General features: G+C 37.8%; 1 protein-coding gene and 1 pseudogene across 5 annotated transcripts; both read right to left on the reverse strand.

Annotated features, from left to right (window-relative positions):
- Positions 1-2: 2 nt before the first annotated feature.
- Positions 3-26,356, reverse strand: RESF1 (retroelement silencing factor 1). 5 transcript variants are annotated; one of them, XM_045829182.1, is made up of 7 exons: positions 26,297-26,353; positions 20,581-20,693; positions 19,976-20,048; positions 10,475-15,481; positions 9,190-9,273; positions 2,034-2,196; positions 3-867 (listed from the first exon to the last, which is right to left on the reverse strand). In XM_045829182.1, exons 4-7 carry the CDS (start codon positions 15,420-15,422, stop codon positions 864-866), a joined length of 5,199 nt encoding a protein of 1,732 aa, XP_045685138.1. In that variant the 5' UTR covers positions 15,423-15,481; positions 19,976-20,048; positions 20,581-20,693; positions 26,297-26,353; the 3' UTR covers positions 3-863. The 5 variants fall into 5 exon arrangements, with proteins under 5 accessions (XP_045685138.1, XP_045685136.1, XP_045685137.1 ...); XM_045829180.1 differs by lacking the exon at positions 3-867 and having other exon boundaries at positions 1,453-2,196; XM_045829184.1 differs by lacking the exon at positions 3-867 and having other exon boundaries at positions 2,061-2,196; positions 9,190-9,349.
- LOC123812524 lies at positions 7,414-9,119 on the reverse strand (annotated as a pseudogene).

Here is a 26,356-nt window from a genome sequence, read left to right on the forward strand (position 1 = left end):
AAAAAGAAAGCCCATTTCTTTAAAAAAAAATGATATGGTATTGGAAGAAAAACTGGCACACAGATCAATGGAAGAGAATTGAGAGTCCAGAAATCAACCTACATATATGGACAACTAATTTTTGATTAAGAAACCAAGCCTATAGCATGGAGAAAAGAAAGTCTCTTTAATAATTAGTATTGGGAACCTAGAGAGTCACATGCAAAACAACAAAAATAGACTATAACCTTACATATACACAAAAACTAACTCAAAGTAGAACAACTTGAATGTAAGACCTGAAACAATAAAATAAATGCAAGAAAATGTAGGCACTGAGCTTGTGGGTATTGGTTTAGGTGTTTTTGTGAACTTAAATCCAAAGGCAAGGAAAACAAAAAATAAATTAACAACATAAAAGCTTTTGCACAGTAAGAGAAACCATCAACGACTAAGGCAACCTCTTATATAAATGGGAGAAGATATCTGCAAAGGTTATTTCCAAAACATATAAAATGCATCCAAAATATATAAAGAACTCAACAATCAGAGAACTCACACAACTCAACAATCAAAAAATAACAATCCAACTTTAAAAATGGGCAGAGTACCTGAATATGTTTTTCAAAGGCAGGCATTCAGGTGGCCAACACATGAAAACTGATGTCAAACACCACCACTCATTAGGGAAGTCAAAACTACAATTAGATATCACTTCACACCTGTTAAGACTGGTTATAAGAAATAGCAAGTGTTAGAGAAAATGTAAAAAGTGAACCCTCCTACACTTGTTGATGGAATTATAAATATACAAACAGTAAAGGTTCCTCTAGGATCTAAAAATAGAACTACCATGTGATGCAGCAATTGTTCCTCTGGGTATTTTACCTGAAAAATAAGAAAACACTCATTTGTAAACATTTATGTACTCCTATGTTCACTGTAGCTTTATTTATAATACCCAAGACATGGAAACCACCTGTGTCCATGGATGGGTGATTGGGAAAAGATGTGAGACACATACCCACATATATATGTAATGGGATACTTCTTAGCCATAGTAAAGATTAAATACTGCCATTTGTTACAACACAGATGGATCTGGAGTATTATGTTAAGTGAAATAAAATAGAAAAAAAGGACATAGGCCTTCAATCAATGTGGAATATAAAAACAAAAAGGCAAATGAACAAAAGAAACAAAACCAAATTCATTGATATGGACAACAGAATAGTGTTCACCTGAGGGGAAGGGAAAGTGGGTAAAAAGGTCAAATACATGGTGACGGAAACTACGCTTTGGGACGTGAGCATGCAATACAGATTGAATTATGATGTTGTACATCTGAAATTTATGTTATTTATTGTTAATCAATGTTACTTCAATAAATTTAATTTAAAAAATAAAAAACACCTTTCTAAAATGTGTCCTGTCCTGAGAGCAGGAAATCAAACACAGACCAATCCATTTTGATTTCAAATATATATTTTTTAAAAATAAACATTTATTTCAAGTATGAAAAGTAATGTTTCAGTATTATCCAAAATTCTGTTCAGTTTAACAAGTATAAAACAAGGCTTTTGACAAAGTTTACAATTAGGTATTAAAATACTTGGGAATATACTTTGACATTCACAGTGATAACTTCTTAAAACTAAGTTTTGAAATAAAAATATAATTGCAATCACAGCTAAAATAAACAAGTCCTTAACTGAAGACTAGTTCTCCCTCAAAATATAGTTAGCAGTTCAAAATCAGATTTGTATAAGAATCTTTTAAAATAATGGTAAACTTGGCTCAATAATTTTGAAATACATTATGGTTTCCTGACAAATATCACCTACTTCTTTTGTCTGCTACCCACAAATAAGATTCTCAAGCAATTTTAAGTAATTTCAATGATATACATAACCTAAATGGTCACCAAACTCTGACCAAGAAATTTTATTTTAGCAATTCTGTATACTTCCAGCAAAATATTCTGAACAGAAAATGACAAAAATTTTCTCATGGCATTTACAGAACCATCAGAAGAATTAAAGTCTCAAAATTACTTTAAAGGACTGCTACCAAGGCTTCTGCTCCTCTTCTCCAGGTACATCTTTTTGTAAGTTTGAAACATTGCTTTTGAATCCTTTACTTGGCTTTGTAGTGTCTCAAATCCATCTGCACTTAAGGTTCTCTTGGCGTTTCTTGAATTACCCAAATCATTATCATCTAAGGAAACAGAAATGTCATTTATTTACTTTATTATTCTTTTCATGTTTGTGACCATTATAGTTTATCAAAATAATTTAAAAAAAAACATTCCTGGGAATAAAAAATTATGACAAGAAGTTAGAAAGTTTGACAAACTATGGCTTTTTTCAATCAAACGATGAATTACACATGGTACATTTTGCCTGTCCTTCGGGGCTGTTTTCTACTCTCGTTTCTGTCTTTACTGCCAACAGCTGTTCTGTTCTAATTTTTTCCTTGCTCAATAAAAATTTCATTTATCATTTGAACACTACTATGTGGCCTTCTAAACAGCAATCTGAACTACAATATAAAGAGCATAAACACCAGCCAGTTCCAAATAGTCAATGAATCACTTTAAAATTATGACCTTGTTATATATTCCATGACATGCCTATACTTCTGTTTCATTAGACTTTTTTGGTGCTGCATTAGCTTCATTAATCCTTTTTCTGATGGGCCCAGCTTTTCATACTTTTGTGCATTTCTAGATATGCCTCTTTATTTCACTGACTCCCCAATTCAGAATTTCCACACCTTTCATTCCTGCTCTAGCCATCACTTTCTGGATGATAGTTTTGTTTTACTTCTTTCTGCCTGGGTGAGTGAAGTATCCTATCCTGTCCTCTTTGTATCTGTTTCAAATTCTACACCCTTGTGTTGGCTGGTGTGGCTCAGTGGATTGAGCGCTAGCCTGCAAACTAAAGGGACACTGGTTTGGTTACCAGTCAGGGCACAAGCCTGGGTTGTGGGCCAGGTCCCCAGTGCGGGGCACCCACACACTTGAGGTTTCTCTCCCTCTCTTTCCCTCAGTTCTATAAGTTGCTTCATCCATACTCCAAACTTTGCTACCAAATGGAGATGTATACTGATTTAAAGTGTTTCTTTGTATTACTGTAATAGCTATTGTGGAGTCTTGAGGTTTGTCTCACTTTTGATTCACATTCTCTTCATCTTGATATTTCATCTTCCACTCTTTTCCCAGAGTCTCTTCAGACTTTGACAGAGCTCTAGAAGTTGTATGACTGAGCCTCCCCTCACCTAACTCATTGTGATGAGATTGTTAAAAGGAAATAGATTACTGCTTCCCTCTCCATAGCATGACAGAAAAATGGGGAAGAACCTGTCTTGAATTGCAGATCTCATTGCGCTGTTCCTTGGTTTGTGCTTTTCCCCCCTATGATTCTCCTATTGATGTCTCACCTTCACTATTGGCTTCTTATCACATTGCATACTGCACAGAAATCTCTAAGACATACGCCAGGGACCGCATGTTTTTGGGCAAGCTGCACGTTACTTAAATCATCGTAACTACAGATCATAATGCACTTTAGGTGGTGTTTTTCAATAATTATAACATTTTTATTTACAAAAACAATTGAACAACTAACTAATTAAACAAAGTTCCTAGTACTTTTTTAACGTATGGTACTGCGTAAATGTTCCTCTATGAAGAGGGACCAAACAAAATTTATGTATCTAGATTCGCTCCTATTTCCATGGGTGGCACAAACTCTGCAGGCTCTTGTAGGAAATTTTTTCTTTCCACTCACTCGAATACACATAGGTTCATGCTGCTTCATATCACCTGACAACCTTTTGGGTGGATCTTTACAAGGTGCTCTCCTTGCACCCCCAGGGGAAGGGCTGGACAGATTGTCTCTAGTTCCAGAGAGCCCTCATTATTGTCATCCGTTATCCAGTCTCTGACCACTGATAGCAGAAACTGTTCTTCATCTCTTCTTGGCCCTTGTTGATAGTTTCTATTTCCTTTTTCATGTTGATAGCATTTGCAGTGAGCTCACTGAACTTCCTGGCAATCATTGCTTTGAACTCAGCATCTGATAGTTGAGTTGCCTCTATTTCATTTAGCATTCTTTCTGAGGCTTCCTCCTTTCCTTTCATTTGGGAATTGTTTCTTTGTCTTCCCATTGTTTGTGAGACTCTTCTGATAGCAGAAACTGTTTATACTTCATTTTTGCTTGTGGATTGAGGCGTGCGAAACACGAGAACTCGTGAGCGGTCCTTAACAAGATGGCGTGCAAAACACGAGAAAACTCGTGAGCAGTACGCAATGTGTTATCCTGTTACTGACTGTTCTTATGCCTGTCGTTTACCCCATGCTTATCTCTGAATCTCTTTGGTCAACCTCTATAAGCATCCTTCTGAGCATTTTCACATGCAGGTCTAAGTATGCCACAAGTATGTCTTTGGGGTAACATTTATGTCTCTCCTGTTTTTATGGACCTTTCTTGCTTCCATCTGCATGTCCATTTCCATCTCTTGTTTTTAATTTCCTGCCGGTGTCCTGGACTTTGGACTATAGATATTTTTTGGATCTATTTCTTGTTCCCAGAGCCCTGGTTCTAAGAAATTATGTAATAACAATGGGTATAGGGGCTTTTGTAGGGAGTACTCCTAGGAGTTTCTTCCATTCCTATTCTTGGAACTCCCTAACCCACTTAGGAGGATACTCTGGTGGGGGGTCACTTTCCAATGAGCTGTCATTTTCTTGCTTGCTTCTGAAGAACTGTACTTTTTCTGTGGAATTGCCATCTGTCCTGGTCCCATGACAAATCATAGACCTCAAGCATAGGAGGTAATACAATGATTAAGTAGAGGAATGCCTGGTGCTTTCCCCCGCTTTGTCTACTGTGCAGATGCATGGCTCCCTCTGTGACTGTGTCAGACAGCAGGGCTGGGCTGGCTCCTGGCAATTTCCTGTGTTCCAACTTTAGAAATTTTTGTTTTTACTCTCAGATCTAATTTTTCTGGTTGTTTTCCTGTTTGACTAAGAGTGCATTTCTCCTCCTTTGATTCAACTTCAGTTTTTTCCTACATGCATCTTCAATCTTTCATGATTTACTTCTGCATGTATTTGTGCTTTCAGCTGTCTTCTCAATTTGCTTTTTTTTTTTAAATGTGCTTCTCCTGGCTATTCATGGTCAATTGTTTTTCTCCACTTTCAAATGACTTCCAACTCTTATCTTGATATATTCAACTAACCAAAACTAAGATAAAAACTCCCAATCCCTAGCTTCTAATTCTCAATGCAAAACACTAAATAAACTCTATTCATTCCACTAACTAAATTGAAAAGATCTGGTTTTTACGGTTGGCCCTCAGCCCAAATCCCTCTCCAAAAAAAAAACCCATTTACTGGAAGTATCAGTATCTCACTAAAATAACTGAATTCCACACTTAATTCAAGAGAGGGAACCCAGTTCAAGCCCCTGACATTCAGTATCTAAGCCATAACTTCAAATGATGTAACCTGGCATTGATAAAATAGGAATGAACCTGCCTACTTGACTTAGAAAATTAAAACAACTACCAGATTAACTACCTTGCAAGTCACTAATCTCAACAGCTGGCAAACAGAGTATGTATGGCCTGCAAACTAAAACCAGTCTCTAGTCAGTTTTGGAAAATCAAATTTAATTGCATTATAGCCCATTCTCATTCATTATTCTATGACCACTTTCTCACTACAATGTGAGAATGAAGTTATTTAGGAGAGAGACCTTATAATCTGTGAAAACTATTATCTACTATGTAGTCCTACACCGGAAAAGCACGCCTCCCCTCATCTAACTAATTGTGACATTTATTTTCTTATTAAAAGGCAATAGATCACTGCTTCCCTCCCCACAGCACAACGAAGAAAATAGGAGAATGTCTTTCTGCCTTCAAACACTGATTCTTTTTTCTTTCTTTTTCTTTTTGCAGGATAGAGTTTACTCAAGGTCCAGTGCAGAATGGCAAAACTCACTTCTACAACATGAACAGAAAGCCTGTGGAGAAGGCAAAGTTGTTATAAAATCACTTTAATTCACTTCTCCACATATTATAAGCCATCAGGTGGGCAGTGCACTGTGTCATACTCGTAACAATACTAAGCCTGTAATTGCTTTAGACAATACTACACCATTACAGGCTTAGTATTGTTATGAGTTATCAAAATTGATATCTGTGTCACTAAAAAAAAACTGTGTGTGGTACCCCTTATATTTTACAACAGATATAAAAAAAAAAAACTATAAATATTGAGCCCTTGCTGGTGTGGCCCAGTGGATTGAGCACCAGCCTGTAAACCAAAAGGTTGCTGGCTTGATGTCCAGGGTACACGCTTGAATTGCAGGCCAGGTCCCTGGTTGGGAGCATATGAGAGGTAGCCAACTGATGTTTCTCACCCTCTCTTTCACCCACCATTTCCCTAACCAGACTTGGAAGCTCAGGGGTCCAGGCCCTAATGAGAGGTGTCAGGTCTGCCAATACAAGGTCTATGCACAGAGAAGCTCAAAGGACCCGTAAGTTTAGGACTGCATAAAGTTAAGTAGACACTTAAGGCTTGAGGGTTATTATTCCACCTTAATAGATCTTAGCTTTAGAGGCAGAACAAAAAAAAGAGAAAAACTTTGGTTCAAAATTTGTAGAAAAAAATAATTCCTGAAAGTGTAAGAGCACTTGTCTTCTCACACAGAGGACAGGTTAGAAATAAAAAGTACAGTATACAAGGTCATATATGGAGGAAATTTCAATTACACTCATGCCACTTTTACTTATCTTGCTATATAAAAAGTTAAAATTTTCTTTTGCGCATAAATGAAGACTAGAATATTTGGTTAGGTGGAAATATTGTTAGGCTCAGATGTCTGTAACTCCATCAAAGTATAATGCAGAGATTTATGATAAAACAAAAGCTCTAAGCTGAAGAAATACCAGGTACACACCCTTGGGGGCCTGGGCCAAGGAGGGGCACCTCAAGGCAGGGGTGCAGACGGTAACACACTTGATTAAATGGAGGACTGGGATGGCAGCATAACCTGCAGCTGGCAGCCTCCTGACATGACAGACACATGATCCCTGAGAGAGGCTGTCTGCCTAGTCCTCAAATCCCTATACATTTGTTACCACAGAAGGCCCTGCCAGAGCAGTCAGCTTTAAGGCACAAGAAAGTCAAGTGGAGGTTTTGGGAACACCCATCTGACAGGATGCAGAAGGCACAGGCAAGGGGCCAAGGAAGAGCAAGGTGAATTAGATTTAATTTTTTTTAAAAACAGTTAAACTGATTTATGTTTTAAAAATAAAATCTATGGTCTTTTAAAGTTATTTCAGCTGCTTTTAAAGTGGCTATTTTCTGAAGTAATGGAAGTTATCACTGGGACTGTCCATCACGCTGGTTGGTGGTGGAGCCTAGATGGTGGACTTGGAGAAGGACACCCACAGCTGGTGGTTCTTGCTCAGGTTGTGGGCGTGCAGGAAGATTAGCGGCTGGATGGCCTCCTCCACTGAACCCATCTGGATCAGCGACATCTTGCAGTCCTTCTTTAGGAACTTGAATCCTTTGGCAATTTTAGCATTGCTGGATAAGAGGATCTTGAAATTGTCCTTGGATAGAGAACAGAATGTTGGAGAGGTTGAGGGCAGGAATATGTTCTAGAAGTTATTGGAGACTGGCTTCTTGAAGCGGTACAGGGGTGAGCTCCCATAGTCCTTGATGAGGACCTGGTACTCCTGGCCCTCACAGGGCAGCTGCATGTTCTGGAGCTTGGACAGTATGATGTGCACCAGCTTCCCATGCAGTTTCTGCCTGTCGAGGTGGCTCATGGCTAGCTTGGCCTTGCTCTCATCTGCCATCTGTGCCAGGGAGTTCTTATTACTGAAGAAAATCTTCACCCACTGCACATTGATCACCATACATGCTGAAATGAATTAAGAGGCTTTGGGCTATGGCTTTTTCAGGGTTGAGGTTGCGACCAACAGGACAAAATTTCCAGCTCCTGCCAGGCCTAGAAAGGTGATCCAGCCTGCTGTTGCTGCTATAGGTGCCAATGCCCGCTCCCACTCCACTGACTGGGTATGATGACCATAGGGGCCAGGGAGCTTTGCACTTTGGGAACAGAGGCCTATACCTTGAGGAATGGCAAAGGTGGGATGGATACCAGCTTCTACATACAGAAGATCAGACATTATACCAAGTACACCAATGGGCATGGTCATGGAATAGTCTAATGAGGGATGGCTGGAAGGCAGGTCAGGAGGAGTGGAGTCTTAGTGTCTTGTCATTGTATTTGACGCAAAGTTTGGTGAGCTTGGAAAAGTGGGATGCAGAGTATACAAACGTAGATGTTCTGCCCATCCAGCACAGCTTGGCCTGCTCAGCGCTCACAGTTTTTGGCATACTGCAGCAATGCCTGGTACTGATTGTTCTTGGCAAAAAGTGAGGGTTTTCAGAACTGTGCCATACTTGGAAAAGATTTGGTAAAGCATGTCCAGGTTGACGGAGTAGAAGAGGTTCTCTAGGATGATCCTGATCACTGGGCTCTGGCCAGCCATTGCCATTCCAACATCCACAGGAGCAGCCGAGGTAGCCAGCCAAAAGTTCCCCAAATCAACAGAGTTTGAGGCCTACACAGCACCTGCACCTGTGCCTGGTAGGATGAGTTGTCCATCTTGAGTTGGTGGTTGGAGAACTTGATGTAGATGGATGGGCTGGTAAAAAAGCATGGGCATCACTGAAGTGTAGTAGTACATCATGGTATTGGCTGCCTCCTTTGTGTTCATCTCAATGAAGGCCTGATCTCTCCCTTTCGGCACCAGGGGGTTGGTGACCTTCCCAAAGGACAGTGCAAGGGAAATTACCTCACCCTCAGTGACATCACTCGGAAGCTTCTAGATATGGATCACTCTGGAGGGCATGCCTACACTTCTGATGTCTCCTTTGAACTTCTTGCTGTCATTTCCATTTGCTGAGGAGGCTGAGTTGGATCTGTTAGTAACATAGCCAGAGAAAGGCTTGCTGGATACCAACTTTGTACCAACTACAGTGTCTGTGTGTACAGTGTCTATCACACACAAAAGGGATGGAGTGAAGGTGTTCAACTTCACAATAGTTTCATAAATATAATCTAGCTTATAAACAGATTAACAGAGAAGTAAAGATAAAAATAAAATTGATGATGATTTTACCTATTTCTTGGTTGGCTTTTGGAATCCTTTTCTCCTCAGGTGCACCTTTTATCCAGTCTTCTTTTGTGCTTTTTATGCCTGTAACTATTTAAATATTCATTTTCAGATCTTAGATATTGCTGTTCACCACTTTTAGTACAACTCAGGAAAATCAGGTAGCCTTAAAATAGATTTTAGAAGATATTAACATATTCACATAACATTAAAAGGGCTCAGAAAAATGTTTTCTCCTGTTTGAAATGCCTGTATCTCACATTTGAAAAATGAGTTGCTTTAAAAATTCACCTTCATTATGTAATTATTTTTCTCCCACATAGGCTGAACACCAACACATTTCAAGGTATTTAAAGGCACATGACAGAAAATGTTGTTCACACTGCCCCAATGCACTTCCCGTGTTCCCATTACACCAATGCCTCAAATTCTAAGGACCTAGTTAAAAGCAGCAAGTGAATAATCACATATCCCTTCACCTTCCAGGAAAATATACTTTATTTACACTGTAATTTTATGCACCCTAAGAAATACTGTCTAAAAAGCACAAGAAAAAAACCCCAACAGATTTTCATTCAAATCCTTTAGCTTTTCCATCTGGGTCTCTGAGCACAATGTTTATATGTAATATCCACAACCCCTAAATGTTTCCTTATTACTACAAATAACTAGTCAACTATTTTCTCCTTTCTCCTATACTAACGTTAAGAATTCTATAACGAGCTAACCAAGAGTCATGTCTGCCACTCTGGCTTTGGTGACTTAACACTGGACAATACAGTTTCCATGGTCCTGGCCTTTCATGTGCAGACTGGAGATTACCACTTTAACTTTAGGGTTAACAGTCAACAACTTCTTCAAAGATGATAAAAGGCTGAAAACTTATACATAGTATAAAAAGATCACTAATAATCATTACATATCTGAAATTCACAGGCCTATGAAACTGTAACTCCAAAGGGGAATCAACAAAAGGCTCTTAAATAACATATATTTCTAACATAATGCAATGTTTTTCCACAATATAGGATTCTTGGTACAAAAGGAAATCTTCGTATTTGGCAGGCCTTACAATTTTATATGCCTCATCATTCACAAAAATTTTGTACAATTTACGATAAGGGGAAGATAAACTCAAAACAATGCTTACCCTGAACTGTTGATTCACTGAGAACAAATAGCAAAAATGTATTCACTCTTTCCTAACTACCCAGAATGCATTAGAGGTGCTAACCTAGTGCTTTACAATTTTATAGACACCATCAAAGAAAAAAAAAAAATCATACCAGACCTTGCATGGAGGCTTGCTCCTTCCTAGGACAAGGCTCCAGATCCTTCTGTTCTTCAGTGGAAGTTGTACTCTTATTAATCAGCCCATCTGGACATAATTTAAACTCCAGCAAGCTTTGTTTTTCAGTGGTATCTTTCTTAGGTAAAGGGCTCCTAGGTTTATTTTCCAGTCTCTTCTCTTTATCTTTATTCAACTTCTTGGGTAAACTATCTAATTTTGTGAGACAAATGCTCTCGCGTTCAGTGCATTTAAATGCAACTCTGTTCAGATATTGTTTCCTTTGCTCCTTTGCTTGAGCTGACATCTGGCTGAGTTCAACTCCATTATTAACATTGTTTGAATTTGTGTCTAATTTGGTTTTATCAATCCGTATTTTATCAAGTTGCTTTCCAACAACTGTTTCTTTAACATTCTCCAAAAGGTTTGTTTTAGACCCCTCAGGATGGTGGGTTTTGATGCTTTTGTCATGGCTTGTAAAAATATTTGATTCTTTAGAGGCCTGTACACTGCTACTGTGTCTTTCATTTGATTTCCCACAACTTCCGACTTGCATAGAAACTTTACTGGCCCTCATGTATTGAGAATCACATGGTATATTTTTCCCACAGGTTTTCTTTGATGTTTTCATACCCATTGTTTCCTTATGCTTCTGCCTTTGGAAACACTCCTGTGATAAAATTCTATTACTTTTAGATGAACTATACTTATAGCCTGAGGACTTAACATTTAATATTATCTTTTCTTTGACTCTTTCATCTCGGTTTGACAGAAAATTACTTATTTTAAATATACAACCTCCATTTTTATTCTGTTCTTGTTTATTATACTTCATCCTTTTAATATCTGAATCCAGAATGCTCCCTTCACCTAACTTCCTTTTTGCTGAAACTTTGAGTTCAGAGTCACTTGCTTTCAATTTTCTCTTTTCTGGGAATATTGGCCATACCAGAGAACCATTCTTCTTATGCACATCTTTTTTATTTGTTGAGAAACCCATCTTTGCTTTTAGTGGATATGAGTTTTGTGCTGTGAGCTTCCTCTGCAAACTCTCTTGAGAAAATTTTACTTTATTACTAGAGTGAAAAGTTACCTCATGAAATTTCAGGTTTTTTTTCCTTTTGTGACATTGCAAGGAATCCAGTTTTTTACCACTTTTACAGAAAGGTTCACTGGGTAATTCTTGTTGTGTCCTTAGTGAGCTGTTTTTTGTTTTGAAGGTCTCTTTTATATTACTGCCTTGTTCTATTTCAGGAAACTGGTTTTTCCCATCTGGAAAAGTTGGAGGAATACTTGGAGGACTTTTAAATTCTATAGGAACATCTCTATCAGAAGTAAGTTCTTTTTGCTTACAACTGTTGGTCACCAAAGAACACTGATCTTTCCCTTCTTCCACCTTTGGAGTTGAGTTCTTGATGGAATTACACTGGCACTGGGGTACTCCTTCATATTCCATAGCGAGCCACCCCAATGCGCAACAACGGACATCATCTTTCTCTGAATCCATTACAGAATTACAACTTTCTCCACCTGTAGGTACTTGTGCAGAACACTGGCTGCCTTCTTTTGTGACCAGATCTTCTTTTTGAGATTCTGTCAATGTGTCTCCCTCATAGGGTTGATCATGCGGTTCAGGAAATAATTCTTTCATTTGCTCTGAGTTTAATATTGTAATTTTAATTTGGTCTGCTGAGTCTTTGGAGTCACAGCTGGCTTTATCACAAGACTGATCTTTTGAGATTTGGTCTGTTATCTGTTGTGCCACATGACCTTCACTTGTAATTACTGCTTCAATTCCATAGGGAAACTCTTTCAGAAGTTCTGATAGCTGATCATATGGATATAACGTGGATGTCTTATCATTGAGAACCTCATTTCCTGCAAGACCCTGAGCAGTATAATTACAGGACACAACGATTTCCTGAGTGTTACTCTCCTGCTGAATAGCAGCTGATGGACACATATCTATAGAGGCGGTTTCTTTTTTAGTGATATGCTCCAAATCGAATTCCTCTGTTTCACTATTTGTTTCAACATTCTTCAAAAGGGATGATTCTGGAGGCTGCAGTGACTCTGACTGATCAAGTATTTTATTTGAAACATCCATGCACTGTACAAAATTATCTTTTTGAAAATGGAAGTCCTTTTCAGTGATGTTTTCTAATGGTTCTTTTTGTTGTATTCTACTGATCACTTGGAGATTGAACAGAGAAGATTTCTGTGGCTCATCCTTTTTCACTGGTGAGTTGAATATCTTTGCTATTTGGGAATTATAAGATGTATCGCCTTCAACAAGAGAACATATATTGTCAATCTGTAATAAATCATTACTCACAACATCACTGTTCCTTGATTTAGACAAGGCTTGCAGATCACTCACAGGATAGTGAGTATCTGGTTCTGATATGATATGTTTTCCTTGACTGATATTAGGTGTACCTTCTGAATTACCATCAACTGACTTACTTTGCTTTTCCTTCTGAATTAGTGGACAGTTTTTAGTGTTTGTTGATGTACCTGCAACCGGTTCATTAACTTTCAAAGTAGACGTAACTCTTGTATTTTCTGCCAATTGATTCTGTAAGCTACAAACACTGCCTTCTTTAATAACTGGGTACACTGTTTCAGATAAAACTTCAGAGGTTATTCCTTTGACAGGCAATGTTTTGACATCTGAAAGAATTAAAGGAGACACTACAGCAATCTGAAGTTCTGTTCCCTTTGTAATAGTTGCGCCTGAAGACTCATAATTCTGTACTACCATTGGCAGAGCTGTTACTTGTGAGCAGTTTACTATCTTATTCTGAGAATTTCCCACAACTGAAAATGGATTCTTATCAGAGATTTCTACAGGCTTTGAATTTCCAACTGGTGTTCTGCTTGTTGCTGACTCATGACCTTGTTTATTTTCTGTAGGTTCTAAAGGTTGCTTTTTCCACAGAGAAAGACAGGTTGCTAGCAATTCCATAGAACAGTCACTTTTCGAAGGTATTCCATTTGTTGAGGATTTATGCTCAAAGCAAAAAGAACTGTCTGAAATCTTGGCATTTACATTGCAAGTACTTGGAGCTTCCACGGTTTTCAAGTTCAGGTGGTTACCAGTGATTTGGGTATTGGAATTCATTTCAAAACCGTATGGTTTTGAATCCTGAATAGTTTCACAACCATCTTTTAATAACTTTTTCTCAATTTTATCCTCATGTGCAAGCAGATTGAGAAGTAGCCTATTTTTATTGAGATATTTTGAAGCATATTCCTCAAAGGTCATAGACTGAGGAACAGAAGTTGTTTCAGAATTTGTTTGTACATTTTCTTCAACATTGACTAAATTTCCTGATGAAAACTGGGTATTACTTAATGTCTCAACAGTTGATGTCTTTAAAGAAGTCGTAACTTTCAAATCATGTAACTGGTCTGGCACCTTTTCTGAACTCACAGAATTCATTAAAATGGAATTGACCTGGTTAAAATTTCTGCAATTGGTGTCCAAGGTACTGCATGTTCTATTTGTTTCTTTTGCAGTTTCCGCTATTGTTGGTTGTTTATCCTCTGCAGTCGTTGGAGTGAATCGAGTTACCTGTTGTCCAGACTGGATTTTAGCAGTTTGTTTCACAGAAAGTTCAGAATTTTGAGCTGATTCACTACAAGAGTTATTAGTTGCTTTAATACAACCTGCTGCCATCAAAACATTTTTATCAATTTTAACTTTCCTTGCCAGTTCAGAAAATTTCTTTTTCATTTCTACTAATGTTTTAATATCCCTCACTAACCTTTCTTTTGTGGCACTTGTGTCCAGTACTTGATTTGAAGTTAGATTGCAAGAATCTACTCTTTCTCCTTGATTATTTTGAGCAAGCATCTGAACGCCATCCACAGAAAATCTAATGGGGTCATTAAAAGACTGATTGATATTAGTATTTACTTTCAAGTTACAGAAATTTCCTATCATGCTGACATTTTCATTGATGTTTTGCTGTTGAAAGCCTCTGCAAAAGGCTTTCCTTATTTCAGGTAAGTGTGCTTCTTGACTCTGAGGAACATCTATAGAAGAGTGTTTAATAACATGCTGAGTATTTTGCAAAGGCTGAGTTGTATATCTATAGTCATAAGGAGGAGGAGGAGGTCTTTTGTCAATCTGAGTAACTGCATATTGATAGGACTGTACAGTTGCAGGCTGCTTTGAGTATAAATTCAGTGCAGAATTTGGAGGAAGACTATTCTTTATTTGTAATGATGCAGATGGCACAGGATTTTGTTTCTGAAGAGTAGGGTTTTGCAAAAAGCTTCGTGATGGATAACTGTATTGCCTTGGAAGTGGTCTGTAATCTGGATAAGGTAGTCCACTGGCTGTATACTGTTGTGCCCAGTTACCCTGTCGCTCTGATAAAGATGAGTTAAGTCTCTGGTTTCCTTGATAAGTTACAGGAACTCTTACAGAATTAGAAGGGATCATCTGTACTTGCATAGAATAGGTATCTGATGTTACAAATTGATTCTGTAGTGCATTTACATTTGGTATATTGGTTCTAAACCTAGTTTGTTGTGACACAGTTGCTCCTGTATGAGGAAACATAGAATTCCTCATTGGTGAGTCCATCCATGTATTTTGTGCAACTCCTGAAGACATTTGCAAACTATGATTTAGTTGTGTAGGTCCTTTCACATTTGCATATGTTATTCTTTCTACTGAACTCTGTGATGCCACAATTGTCCCACTATGCATATTGGATACTGAGATTTGTTGAGGAGTTTTATAATTTCTGATGTTGTACAGTGGCTGTGAAACTGGGTTTGAATTACTAAGAAACATGCATGCTGGTTGGTTATTTCCAGGAGAGTTTAAAGAAACTTGAGATGATGTGTTCATTAAAGTCGTCTCTAAAAAAGATGACTGGTTTTTAGGATACAACGGTGGTACCGTGACACTCTCTGGTTTTGCATTCCAATTCATTGTTGATTTGACGTAGTGGAAGTGTATTAAAAGTCAGGTTTTTTTGAATGAGAGGATATCTGTAGGAAATAAAGACCTTTTATTATAAATCAGTTTTGCCTGGACAGAATTTCTTAAAAAATTAGTTTACCTTAACACCAATGTTGACTGTATCTATCATAATTCCTAACATCTCAGACTAGGCAAATCCTCATCTTTAATTTGGGAAAGTGGAATAGTAAAGGAGGATACAACAATGCATAAGGCAAATATCAATGCTATTTCTAGGATGTTTAACAGGAATTCCTTCTATACAATACAGTTAGATTTTCTTGGTTATGCTTAAATGATTAATTTCTGCATTTATTGTAAGTAGCTCTTTATTCTAAGTAACCCATGTTCACTATTAAAAAGATTTAAAATACCACCATCTATCTCTTGTGTCCATATTCCCTAAGGGTATGTCAACTATTGACATCTTCTTTCCCAAAATTTATATACATAAAAAACACTAATAGGTAAATAAAACATCATCTGTTAAACAAATGTAATCCAACCAAATACACTGACTACACTTTGCCTGATTTTCATCACTATACCTACGATATCTCATCATTTCACTACACATATATCTACCTCACTGACTGCAAAACATTCTACTTCATGGGTATATCACCATTTAAGTAGTCAGATATTGATCAAATACAGGCATACCTGGTACATTTATTATGCTTTGCTTTAGTGCTTTCCAAATTGAAGGCAAGAGACTCCACCAGCAAAAAAAAAGATTGTAACTCTCCTCACTGATTTAATAACATACTCACTTTATTATAGTGGTCTAGAACTGAACCCACAGTATCTCTAAGGTATGCCTGTATTTGTTTTTCTTAGTTTTTGTACTTATAAACTATCACATCAAGCATTCTTGTATTTATGCTTTTATATTTCTGCTAAATGTTTTGGAATTTCTTGGAACTAAAATCAATGTGTCAAGGAGCACTGAAGTTATTTCTATAAACACTAAAAGAAGTGCTTTACAAAAAGGTTGAAATAAGTTACACTCTCACCAAGTATAACAACTGTCAAATCCATAACCACAGTAAACCATATGGGAAACACATGTTAAAAGAACATTAAACAAACCTGAGTTAGGCCCTGGCATGTAGCTTAGTAGGGCGGGGTATCGTCCACATATGTCAAGATGAGGGTTTGGTCCCAGGTTAGGGCACATATAAGAATCAATCACTGAATGCATGGATAGGTGGAACAAAAAAATCAGTATTTTCTCTCTCCTTCAAATTAATAAAAAAGCCCTGGCCACGTGGCTCAGTTGGTTGGAACATTGTTCCATACACCAAAAGGTCATGGGTTTGATTCCCAGTAGGGGGCGGGGGCGTACAGGAGGCAAATGATCAATGTCTCTGTCTCTACCTCCACCCTCTCAAATCAATAATAAAAACATATCCTCAGTTGAGAATTAAACATATTAATAGTACATAAAGAACTTCAGAATATGCGTATTTTCCAAATGCACATGAATTTTTACCAATACTGACCATATGGCTGGGCCAGAAGCAAATATCAAATTTCAAAGGGTTAAAATTATTCAAATTAATTCAGAGAAATTAATCTAGAAATTACAGGAAAATGGTAACTAGAAAATTGCGAAATAATTGAGAAATAAGGAATGTGCATTCTACTTGAGTGCAGAGATCTCTGGTGTCTCTTCCTCTACTCAAAACATCACCATTCCTATTGTATTAAGGACCCGCAATCCCTATGTTCACATATGACCTGAAGACAATTTATAGGATTAAAGACATTGAAAAAACAAATAAACTGGGAAATAATCTCCACATCACAAGAAGTGAGAATTTTAGGTAAACCATATTAATAAAATACACTGAAATAAAATAATGACAAAAACATAGAGATTCAATAAGCCAAGTTGATTCTTTAAAAAAAGAAAAATCATTAAGCCTCTGCTCTGACAACACAGTATTAAGAACGGAGGCTGGCACTAGGTGCTATAGATGCTAAAATGATAAGTATTTAAGTAATTTTCTCCAATACATTTAAACTTTAGGTGGAAAAAACCAAGAACAAATTCTAAAAAGATAAAAAATAAAACTTAGGTGGAAATTCCTTGATAAACACATCTAACCGGGGCTGACATAATACTTATCTCTTCAAAGAAATTCAGCCCTGGCTGATACGGCTCAGTGACTTGAGCAGGTTCAATTCCCAGTCAAGGCACACGAGAGAGGCAACCACACATTGATGTTTTCTCTCCCTCTCTCTCCCTCTCTCTCCCCTCCCTCCCCCTCTCTAAAAATAAATAAAATCTTTAAAACAAACAAACAAACAAAAAAACAAAATAAAGAAATGCAGTATCTTTTCACAAAAAAAAATGCCAGGCCCATATGGCTTCAATACAAAAATAATCTAACCTCTTTTAAAAGCAAAAGAGGAGATAATTCACAGCTCATTTACTGAGTCTATAAAGAAGCTGAAAAGGAGGAAAATGAAAAAGCCAATCTCTAACAGTGAAATAGATGAAAAAATCCTGAATAAAATGTTAGCAATCCAAAATGGGGGGAATATGAAAGGAGAGATAACATCATGATGAAATTACGCTTGTTTTAGGAATATAAGGCTTGCTATTTGAAAGTTAACCAAATTACATTACAATAACTTTTTCAAAATCATGATTTTTTCACAAGATGGAAGAAATTTTGATAAAATTCAATACCCATTCATTAAAACAATTGTACCAAACCAAAAACAAAAAAAATTTTCCATTATGATAAATGGTAGCTTCCAAATTTTAGATGCCAATAACACAAAGATGCTACTATCCCATCATTGTACCAGACAGCCAAGAAAGGAAGAGTTAAGCAGGAAAACATAAAGCTGACTACTCAAAGAAGTAATGCACAAAATCCAATTCTTTAGACCTTTGAGACCATCAATTCTCAACCTTTTCATCTCGTGGCACACATAAACTACTAACATTCTGTAGCACACCAAAACCATTTCTTGATGATCTAACAAATAGGTATGATTTTGATTCATTCACACAGTACAACTATTGTCTTGACTGTCATCACTTTTTTATTTGACTATCTAAGGGAAAAGAGGTCAGTGCCCCTGACTAAATACATAATCAGGTATTGCATGTTTTAAAAATTCTTGTGACACACCAGTGTGCCTATTGTGGCATACCAGTTGAAATCACTGTTTTAGACTGTCAAGTTGTTAACTTATTAAAATCCCTGAAAACAAAATCAATATACAAAAAGTTACCAGCAGTTTTTAGGAAAAATACCATTTTTATCATAAAACAAATGCTTATAAAATATAAATGTTTAAGACCTCTGATTAGAATTAACAAAGACTTAAGTGTCAAGATATGACATTTAAATATCTGAAGACAAGTAAGAATACCAATTATCTTAAAATTTATCTATAGATTCAATGCAATCCAAGTAAAAATCTCAAGAGATTTATTTTGGCAGAAATTTATAAGCTGATTCTGAAATGTACATGGACATGCAAAACAGACAAGAATAACGACGACCAACTTTTCATATATATATACATGTGAATCAGGACAAAGCTGGGTGGCCCAATGAGTTGTAGTTTATTCACTAACTGAAGAAAAACAAGAATGAAGGCATCCACTTTTTAAAATTAAAAACAGATCCCAATGAGAAAAATGTATGAACTCCTTACATGCCTTCTCTTAGGAAAGCTCCTTAACAAGATAACTGATTGACCAGGTAGAAGTAAGTATAACTCAAAATAAAAAGCAGCACTTAAAGAGTTATTGATGCCTAATAAATTCCTCCATATGTGAACTTTGGGGTGGGAATCTGTTATAAACTGAACTGAGTCCCCCCCAAATTCATGATTGAAGCCCTGACCCCAACTGTGACTGCATTTGGAGATAGGTTCTTTAGCATGATAATTAAGGTTAAATGAGATTGTAAGAGTGAGTCTCTAATTCAACAGGACTGGGATCCTTACAAGAGAAACACCAGGTGTATGGACACAAGGAAAGATGATAGGAGGCCACACAGAGAAGGTGGCTATCTGCAAGCCAAGGAGAGGCCTCAGAATAAACCAAACGCCTGATCTTAACTTTAAAACTCTAGAACTGCTAGGTATAAATGTGTTGTTTAAGCCACCCAGACTATGGATTAGTCTGAGGGCAGCCCTAATAGACAAATACAGAGCATATGGGTAAAAAGAGAAATGAACCTTATGAGTAATTTGCGTTTTCCACATTCCTTCTCTTTTGTGGACAGAGAAGACACTGAAGCCTGGAAAAGCACCCCTGAACAATCTAAATTAGAGGGAGGCAGTTAAGTTTTCTGACATTTTTTCTGATTGAAGAGTTTCTACTTTTGGATGTAATATATTTTAGAGCTTTTGTGATTAATGGCAATTACCAGAGACAGATTTCCAGTCTATTATTTTAATTCCTTTTGGAAAAATAAACTATTTTGCCCCAAATTTCCACCTTGCCTACCCCCTCATCACTGCTCACCTGTGACAACAGTGACACTCACCTGACAAACTCCCAGCTGTGGCTGAACTTATGAAATCTCCTCTGCACAGGAGAAGCTTTCTGCTTCAAGTTTTCTGGAGAAAAAAAAAAAAATCATTTAAGCCAACAGGCGGATCCCCCACCACCAAAACTATAAAACACATATCCTTGCAATCTGCATTACCTTCCTCCTATCAAACCTTTACATTTAAAGTCCTATTTCCCTTTCCTTTATTCTCAGTATAAACCGATCTCTGTTAAGTCACTCAGACATGTGGGCGTGCACATATACACACAGACTCTAGCGTTTCCAGTATTCAAAAAACCCAACAAATAACCTCACTGGGCCCCACATCCCTCAATTCTCCAACCCGCACCAGTGAGTCTTTAAGCATGGTTAAAATCCACAAATATAATAAATCAGATATTAAATGCTTAACACAGGTAGAAATAAAAATAACTTGAAGTAATTTGCATTTCCATAAAATAATGAAAAAATCACTGAAGAAATTAAAATGCTAACCAAATTAGAAAATATTCACTTCAGCTTTGGCCAGTGTGGCTCAATTAGCTGCAGCAGCATCCTGTGGACCGAAAGGTATTGAGTACGATTCCTGGCCAGGGTACCTGTCTAGGTTGTGAGTTCACTCTCCAACCACGGGCACATGTGAACAGCAACCAACTGATGCTTCTGTCTCACATCGCTGGTTCTCTCCGTTTCTTCCCCCACCTTCCCCTTTCTAGAAATCAATAAATAAGCACGTCCTTGGGTGAGGATTAAAAAAAAATTCACTTAATGCAAAAGAAAACAGCCCTGACTGGTGTGGTTCAATGGGTTGAGTGTTATTCTACAAAAGTCACCACATGATTCCAGGTCAAATCACATGCCTGGATTGTGGGCCAGCCCCCACCTCCTGCCTCTGTTCGGGGTATGCAAAAGGCAGCCTGCCGATGTTTCTATCGCCCTCTTTCTCCCTCCCTTCCCCTCTTTCTAAAAATGAATATATAGAAATCTTCTTTTAAAATGCAAAAGAAAACAGTAAGGAAGGGGACTTCCAGTCAAGATATCAGCACAAGTAAATGTAGTGCTCACCTCCTCCTACAACCACATCTAAATTACAGAAAAACTATCATTCAGAACAGGTTGAAATACAACTGAACAAAGTCCTACAACTAGGGAATTAAAGACGAAGCCACATCAAGACTGACAGGAGCAGAGGCATGCAAAAGGGCTGGTCACATACTCATGTGTGGCAAATAAAAATTGGGAGGGATATCTCAGCTATGCAAATCCCCACTTCGGGAACGAGGGTCCCAGCCCTACACCAGGCCTCCCAGCCTAGGATTCAAGTGCCAAAAAGGGAAGTTTTTGTAGCTTCTGGCTGTAAAAGCCAGCTGAGATTGAGGCTGATGGAAAGATAGGATTCTGGAATTCCAGGCAGTTCATCTACAAAGACCCATGTATGGATTTACTCAACATCACTCCCTCTGAGCTCCGGCAGAGACAGCAACTGAAAATGCACCAGAGACATACAGGGAGGAACTGAAATGTCTGGCATCAGGGTAAGAGCTGGGGGCCAGCTTTCTCCCAGACAAAAGTGCTGACAGAGGCCATTGTTCCTTTTCTGAGCCCTACCCGCACAGAGTCAGCAGCACCATATCTGAGTCTCCATCAACCTGGCTCACACTGCATGTCCAGCACTGGTGATTCCCTGAGGCCCCACTCCACCCAGGTTGTTTCCAGCTGCTTTTCCAGAGGAAGGGCCTGTCTTGGCTCACACTTCAGACTCTCCTAAAATCTCAAACAAAGAAGCATCCGGCCTCAGAGTACCCATACTTCTCCCTAAGTGGCCCCAGGCATGGCACCAGCAGCAGCTGGCCTTAGTTCACAGTGTGGCCTCTTCTGGGCACCACCAAGCCCAGCACCAGTAGCAGCCATCTCAGATTGCTTTGTAGGTCATGCCAGGGGGCCAGAGAAGAACACAGGCAGCGGTGACTGACCTTGGCCTGTACCTCCTGGGAGATCCCTGAGCCAGCACACCTAGTGGCCAGCTTCAACCACATCCAAGTACCACCACCAAACCACCTCCACGAGCAACACATTCAACTGATAAACTCAACAGCATCAGAGCCTCGATAACGTAAGTCCTGCACTGTGGGGTGGACCCCTGCACAGTGGTTAGTAAATGAAGCCAGTTCTTGCAGCTGATCAGCTGGGAGTAAATTCATCACTCTCACCAATACGCCAACAGCAGTCAAGGCTCAACTACAACAGGAGAGTGTACACAGCCCACATGGTGGCCACATCTTGAATACCTTGCTTGGGTAATAGGGGAGGCTGTGCCACTGGACCCTACAGAACACTGCTACATAAGATCTCTCTACCAAGCATAGGAGATACAGCAGCTATACCTAATATATAGAAAATTCTGAGAGAAGGCTGGCAAAATGAGGAGATAAAGAAGCATATCCCAAATGAAAGGACAAAACTCCAGAAAAAGAACTACACAGAATGGACTAAGCAACCTACCAGAGTTCAAAACACTGGTTATAAAAAAAAAAAAAAAAAAAATCCAGTCAGAAACAAAGGATATACTAATTGAAATAAAGAACAATTTATAGGGAATCAACAGTAGAGTGGGTAAAGCTGAGAATCAAATCAGGAGTTTAGAAAGTAAGAAAGCAATAAAACAACCAATCAGAACAGCAAGAAGAAAAAAATGATGGCAGCAGCATGAGGAGCCTCCGGGACAACTTCAAGCATACTGATATTTGCATCATGGGAGTGGAACCAGGAGGAGGAGAGAGAAGAAACTGAAAACCTATTTGAAAAAATAATCACAGGGTGGGCTGGGATGGGGATAAAAGGCAGAAAACTGTACTTGAACAACAAATAATTAAATTAAATTAAATTAAAAAATAAAATAAATAAAATAAAATAGCAGAAAACTTCCCCCACTTGGTGAAAGAGATAGTCATACAAGTTCAGGAAGCAGAGTCCCCAACAAGATGAACACAAAGAGGCCCAAACCAAGACACATCATAATTAAAATGCCAAAAGTGTCTGACTGGTGTGGCTCAGGTGTCTGGGCATCATCCTACAATTGAAAGGTCGCCAGTTCGATTCCCAGTCGGGGCACATGCCTGGGCTATGGGCCAGGACCCCAGTTGGGTGTGTGCAAGAGGCAACTGATCAATGTTTCTCTTGCACCTTGATGTTTTTCTCCCTCTCTTTCTCCCTCCCTTCCCGTATCTCTGAAAATGAATAAAATCTTATTTTAAAAAATGATAAGGTTAAATACAAAGAGAGAATCTTAAAAGCAGTAAGAGCAAACAGTTACCTGCAAGAGATCTCCCATAAGATTGTTAGCTGATTTCTCAACAGAAATCTAGCAGGCCAGAAGGGACTGGCAAGAATTATTCAATGATGAAACACAAAAACCTACAACCAAGATTACTATACCCAACAAAACAATCACTTAGAATCGAAGGACAAATAAAAGAGTTTCCCACACAAGAAAAAGCTGAAGGACCTCATCATTACCACCAAACCAGTACCATGTGAAATGTTAAAGGGTCTGCTTTAATAAGAAGGGAAAAAAAGATTAAAAATATAAAAAATAAGGCCTTGGCTGGATAGTTCAGTTTGTTAGAGCATCATCTCAATATGCCAAGGTTGCAAGTTTGATCCCTGGTCAGAGCACATACAAAAAGCAACCAATGAATGTATAAATAAGTGGAACAACAAATTAATGTTTCTCTCTCTCTCAAATCAATAAAACAATTTTTAAATATGTACAATAAAATGGCTATAAATACATATCAACAATTAAATCTAAAAAACATAATAAACGAACAAATAGAACATCAACAGCTCTAGTGTTCATGACAGTTGCCAGATGGGAATAGAGCTGGGGGTATGGGTGAAAAAGATGAAGGGATTAAGAAGTACAAATTGGTTGTTACAAAACAGTCATGGGTATGTCATATACAGCATATAGAGAATATAGTCAATAATATTCTAATGCCTATGTATAGTGTCAGATGGGTGTAAGATTTATCAGGATAATCACTTAGTGCCTGTGTTATCTGTGCATAATGTGCTCCCATGTATAATGCACACCCATGGTTTGGTGGGTATTATACATGGGCTTATACCCACATTATATAATTGTTATACCTGTGTATAACGCACAGCCTTATCTTTCCCTCAAAGATTTGGGCAAAAAATAATGCATACTATACACAGCAAAATATAGTAAGTCATATAATGTCTAGTCACTGGGGTGTACACCTTAAACTAATAATGTCAACTGTAATTTAAAAGATTTTTCAAAAATAAAAGTATCAGTCACCATGCCAAAGCAGATCAACAAAAGGTTTTTTTTTCTCCCTTATATCTGAATTACAACAGGCATTACAATTAGCATCTGTTGATAAAATGAGAAGTACCTCATGAGTTTTTGGGGGAGGCGGGGTGGGGGGTGACCCAGTAAGGAAGGAACAAATACGTAAGAAACACAAAACAAAAAGTACTAATAGCAGACATAAATCCAAATATGTAATTTACAACATTAAATGTGAATGGGTTAAACAACCCAAAAGATAGTGAATGTCACACTAGATTTTAAAAAGCTAACTATATGCTCTTTCTAGTAGACACAATTTTTTTTAAAGATTTTATGTATTTACTTTGGGAGAGAGGGGAAGAAGGTAAGCAGAGAGGGAGAGAAATATTGATGTGCAAGAGAAACATTGATGGGTTGCCTCTTGCATGCCCTCAACTGGGGACCTGGCCCACAACCCAGGCATGTGCCCTGACTGGGAATCAAACCAGTGACCTTTTGGTTTGCAGGCTGATACCCAATCCACTGAGCCACACTAAGCAGGGCTTCAGTAGACACACTTTAGATCTAAAGATACAAACAGACTGAAAATAAAATAAGAGAAAAGGATATGCAAACTTCAGCCACAAGAAAGGTAGATAACAATATTAATTATCAGATAAAATAGAAAATTTAAAAATGTTAACAGAAATAAAGAGGGACATTTTATAACCATACAGGGGTCAAGCCACCAAGAAAATGTTAACAATTATAAACATACGCATCTAACATAGTATTGAAATACAAGAAGTAAAAATATAAACAAAGGAGAAATCAGCAATTCATAAAGAGTCCAAAACTTCAATTCCCCACTTTTAACAAATTGGCAGGAAAAAAAAAAAATCAGTAACAATATGGATGTTTCAAACACATTATACACTGCCACATTCGTTTCCAGTGGGGGTTAAAAAAACAAAAAACCTGAGCACTTTAAGTTGCAGGTCATGAATAATTGCCCACTGGTTTGCCTTTAGGTTTAAGGCTCTATCCTCTGGCCTGGATCCAACAGTCCAAGTATGCTTGTAAAGTAGTGAAGAAGTCCACAAGCAGTCTGGTAATGGCAGCAGGCGCCATCAAACCATCAAAGCATTAGCTTCTTATATTCCATTGTGGGAAATTCTCCCAGGAATATCTTTGCTATGACTAGCTACATGTAAATTAGTCAAACCTAAATGATGCACAAAGCTTGTGGTTCTTCTAACCACCCCCTCACCAATCTGGCTGTAAGTTTTACAGCTCACTGAATATGCTGATGCTAATAAGATGTGGTGGCCCTCAGTGGGAGGCAAGCATCTACAGTTGACACTGATAAAGTGCTATGCCCCAAACTGGAAATTCAGAGGCATACTACACATACTACTAATTCTAAGAGAGAATCCATGGTGCTTTTCTGTGTGTCCTCATTAAAAGTCTTTGAATTTTTAAGTTAAAAAATCTTGCATCTTGGAAATACAAAGTCTGTCTCTAGCTAGGCCTGACAGTTTCTGGATTTATATCTTTCTGGATTTATATCTTTCTGGATTTTAATTGTATTTTAATTGTATATTATTACTCTTGGTTACTTCCTGTGAGAAAACTAGAAATAAAGCAAGTCACTAAAAAGCCAAAGTATAAGAAGTTGTGAACAGCAAGTTGTGGCCTGCAGAATTCAAATTAATTTGTGAAGCACAGGGGGAAAAGGAAGTGAATAGCTGCTATAAATGGAGACTAAATCTACTATAAATCTAACAATGTATGTAGAGTTCCACATAAAAATTTCATAAAGACTTTGCTAAGGTTAAGATTTGTGAAGTATTCTTTCCATTTAAAAATATTTTATATCCATGCAAAGCAATGCACTTTAATTGAAAAATTGTCAATCCAGCAGCTTCATTTATTTCTAAGTCAGCCTTATTAAAAAATTACAGAACAAAACATAATATAAATTCATACCTTTGAGGAATTATAACAATATTTACCTTGCCAGGTAGCTCAGTTGGTTACAGTTGTCCCAATGTGCGTAAGGTTGAAGGTTCAAT

The sequence above is a fragment of the Phyllostomus hastatus genome, unplaced genomic scaffold (assembly GCF_019186645.2).
Source record: "Phyllostomus hastatus isolate PE091 unplaced genomic scaffold, TTU_PhHast_1.1 phas_scaffold_93, whole genome shotgun sequence".
NCBI classification, from domain to species: Eukaryota; Metazoa; Chordata; class Mammalia; order Chiroptera; family Phyllostomidae; genus Phyllostomus; species Phyllostomus hastatus.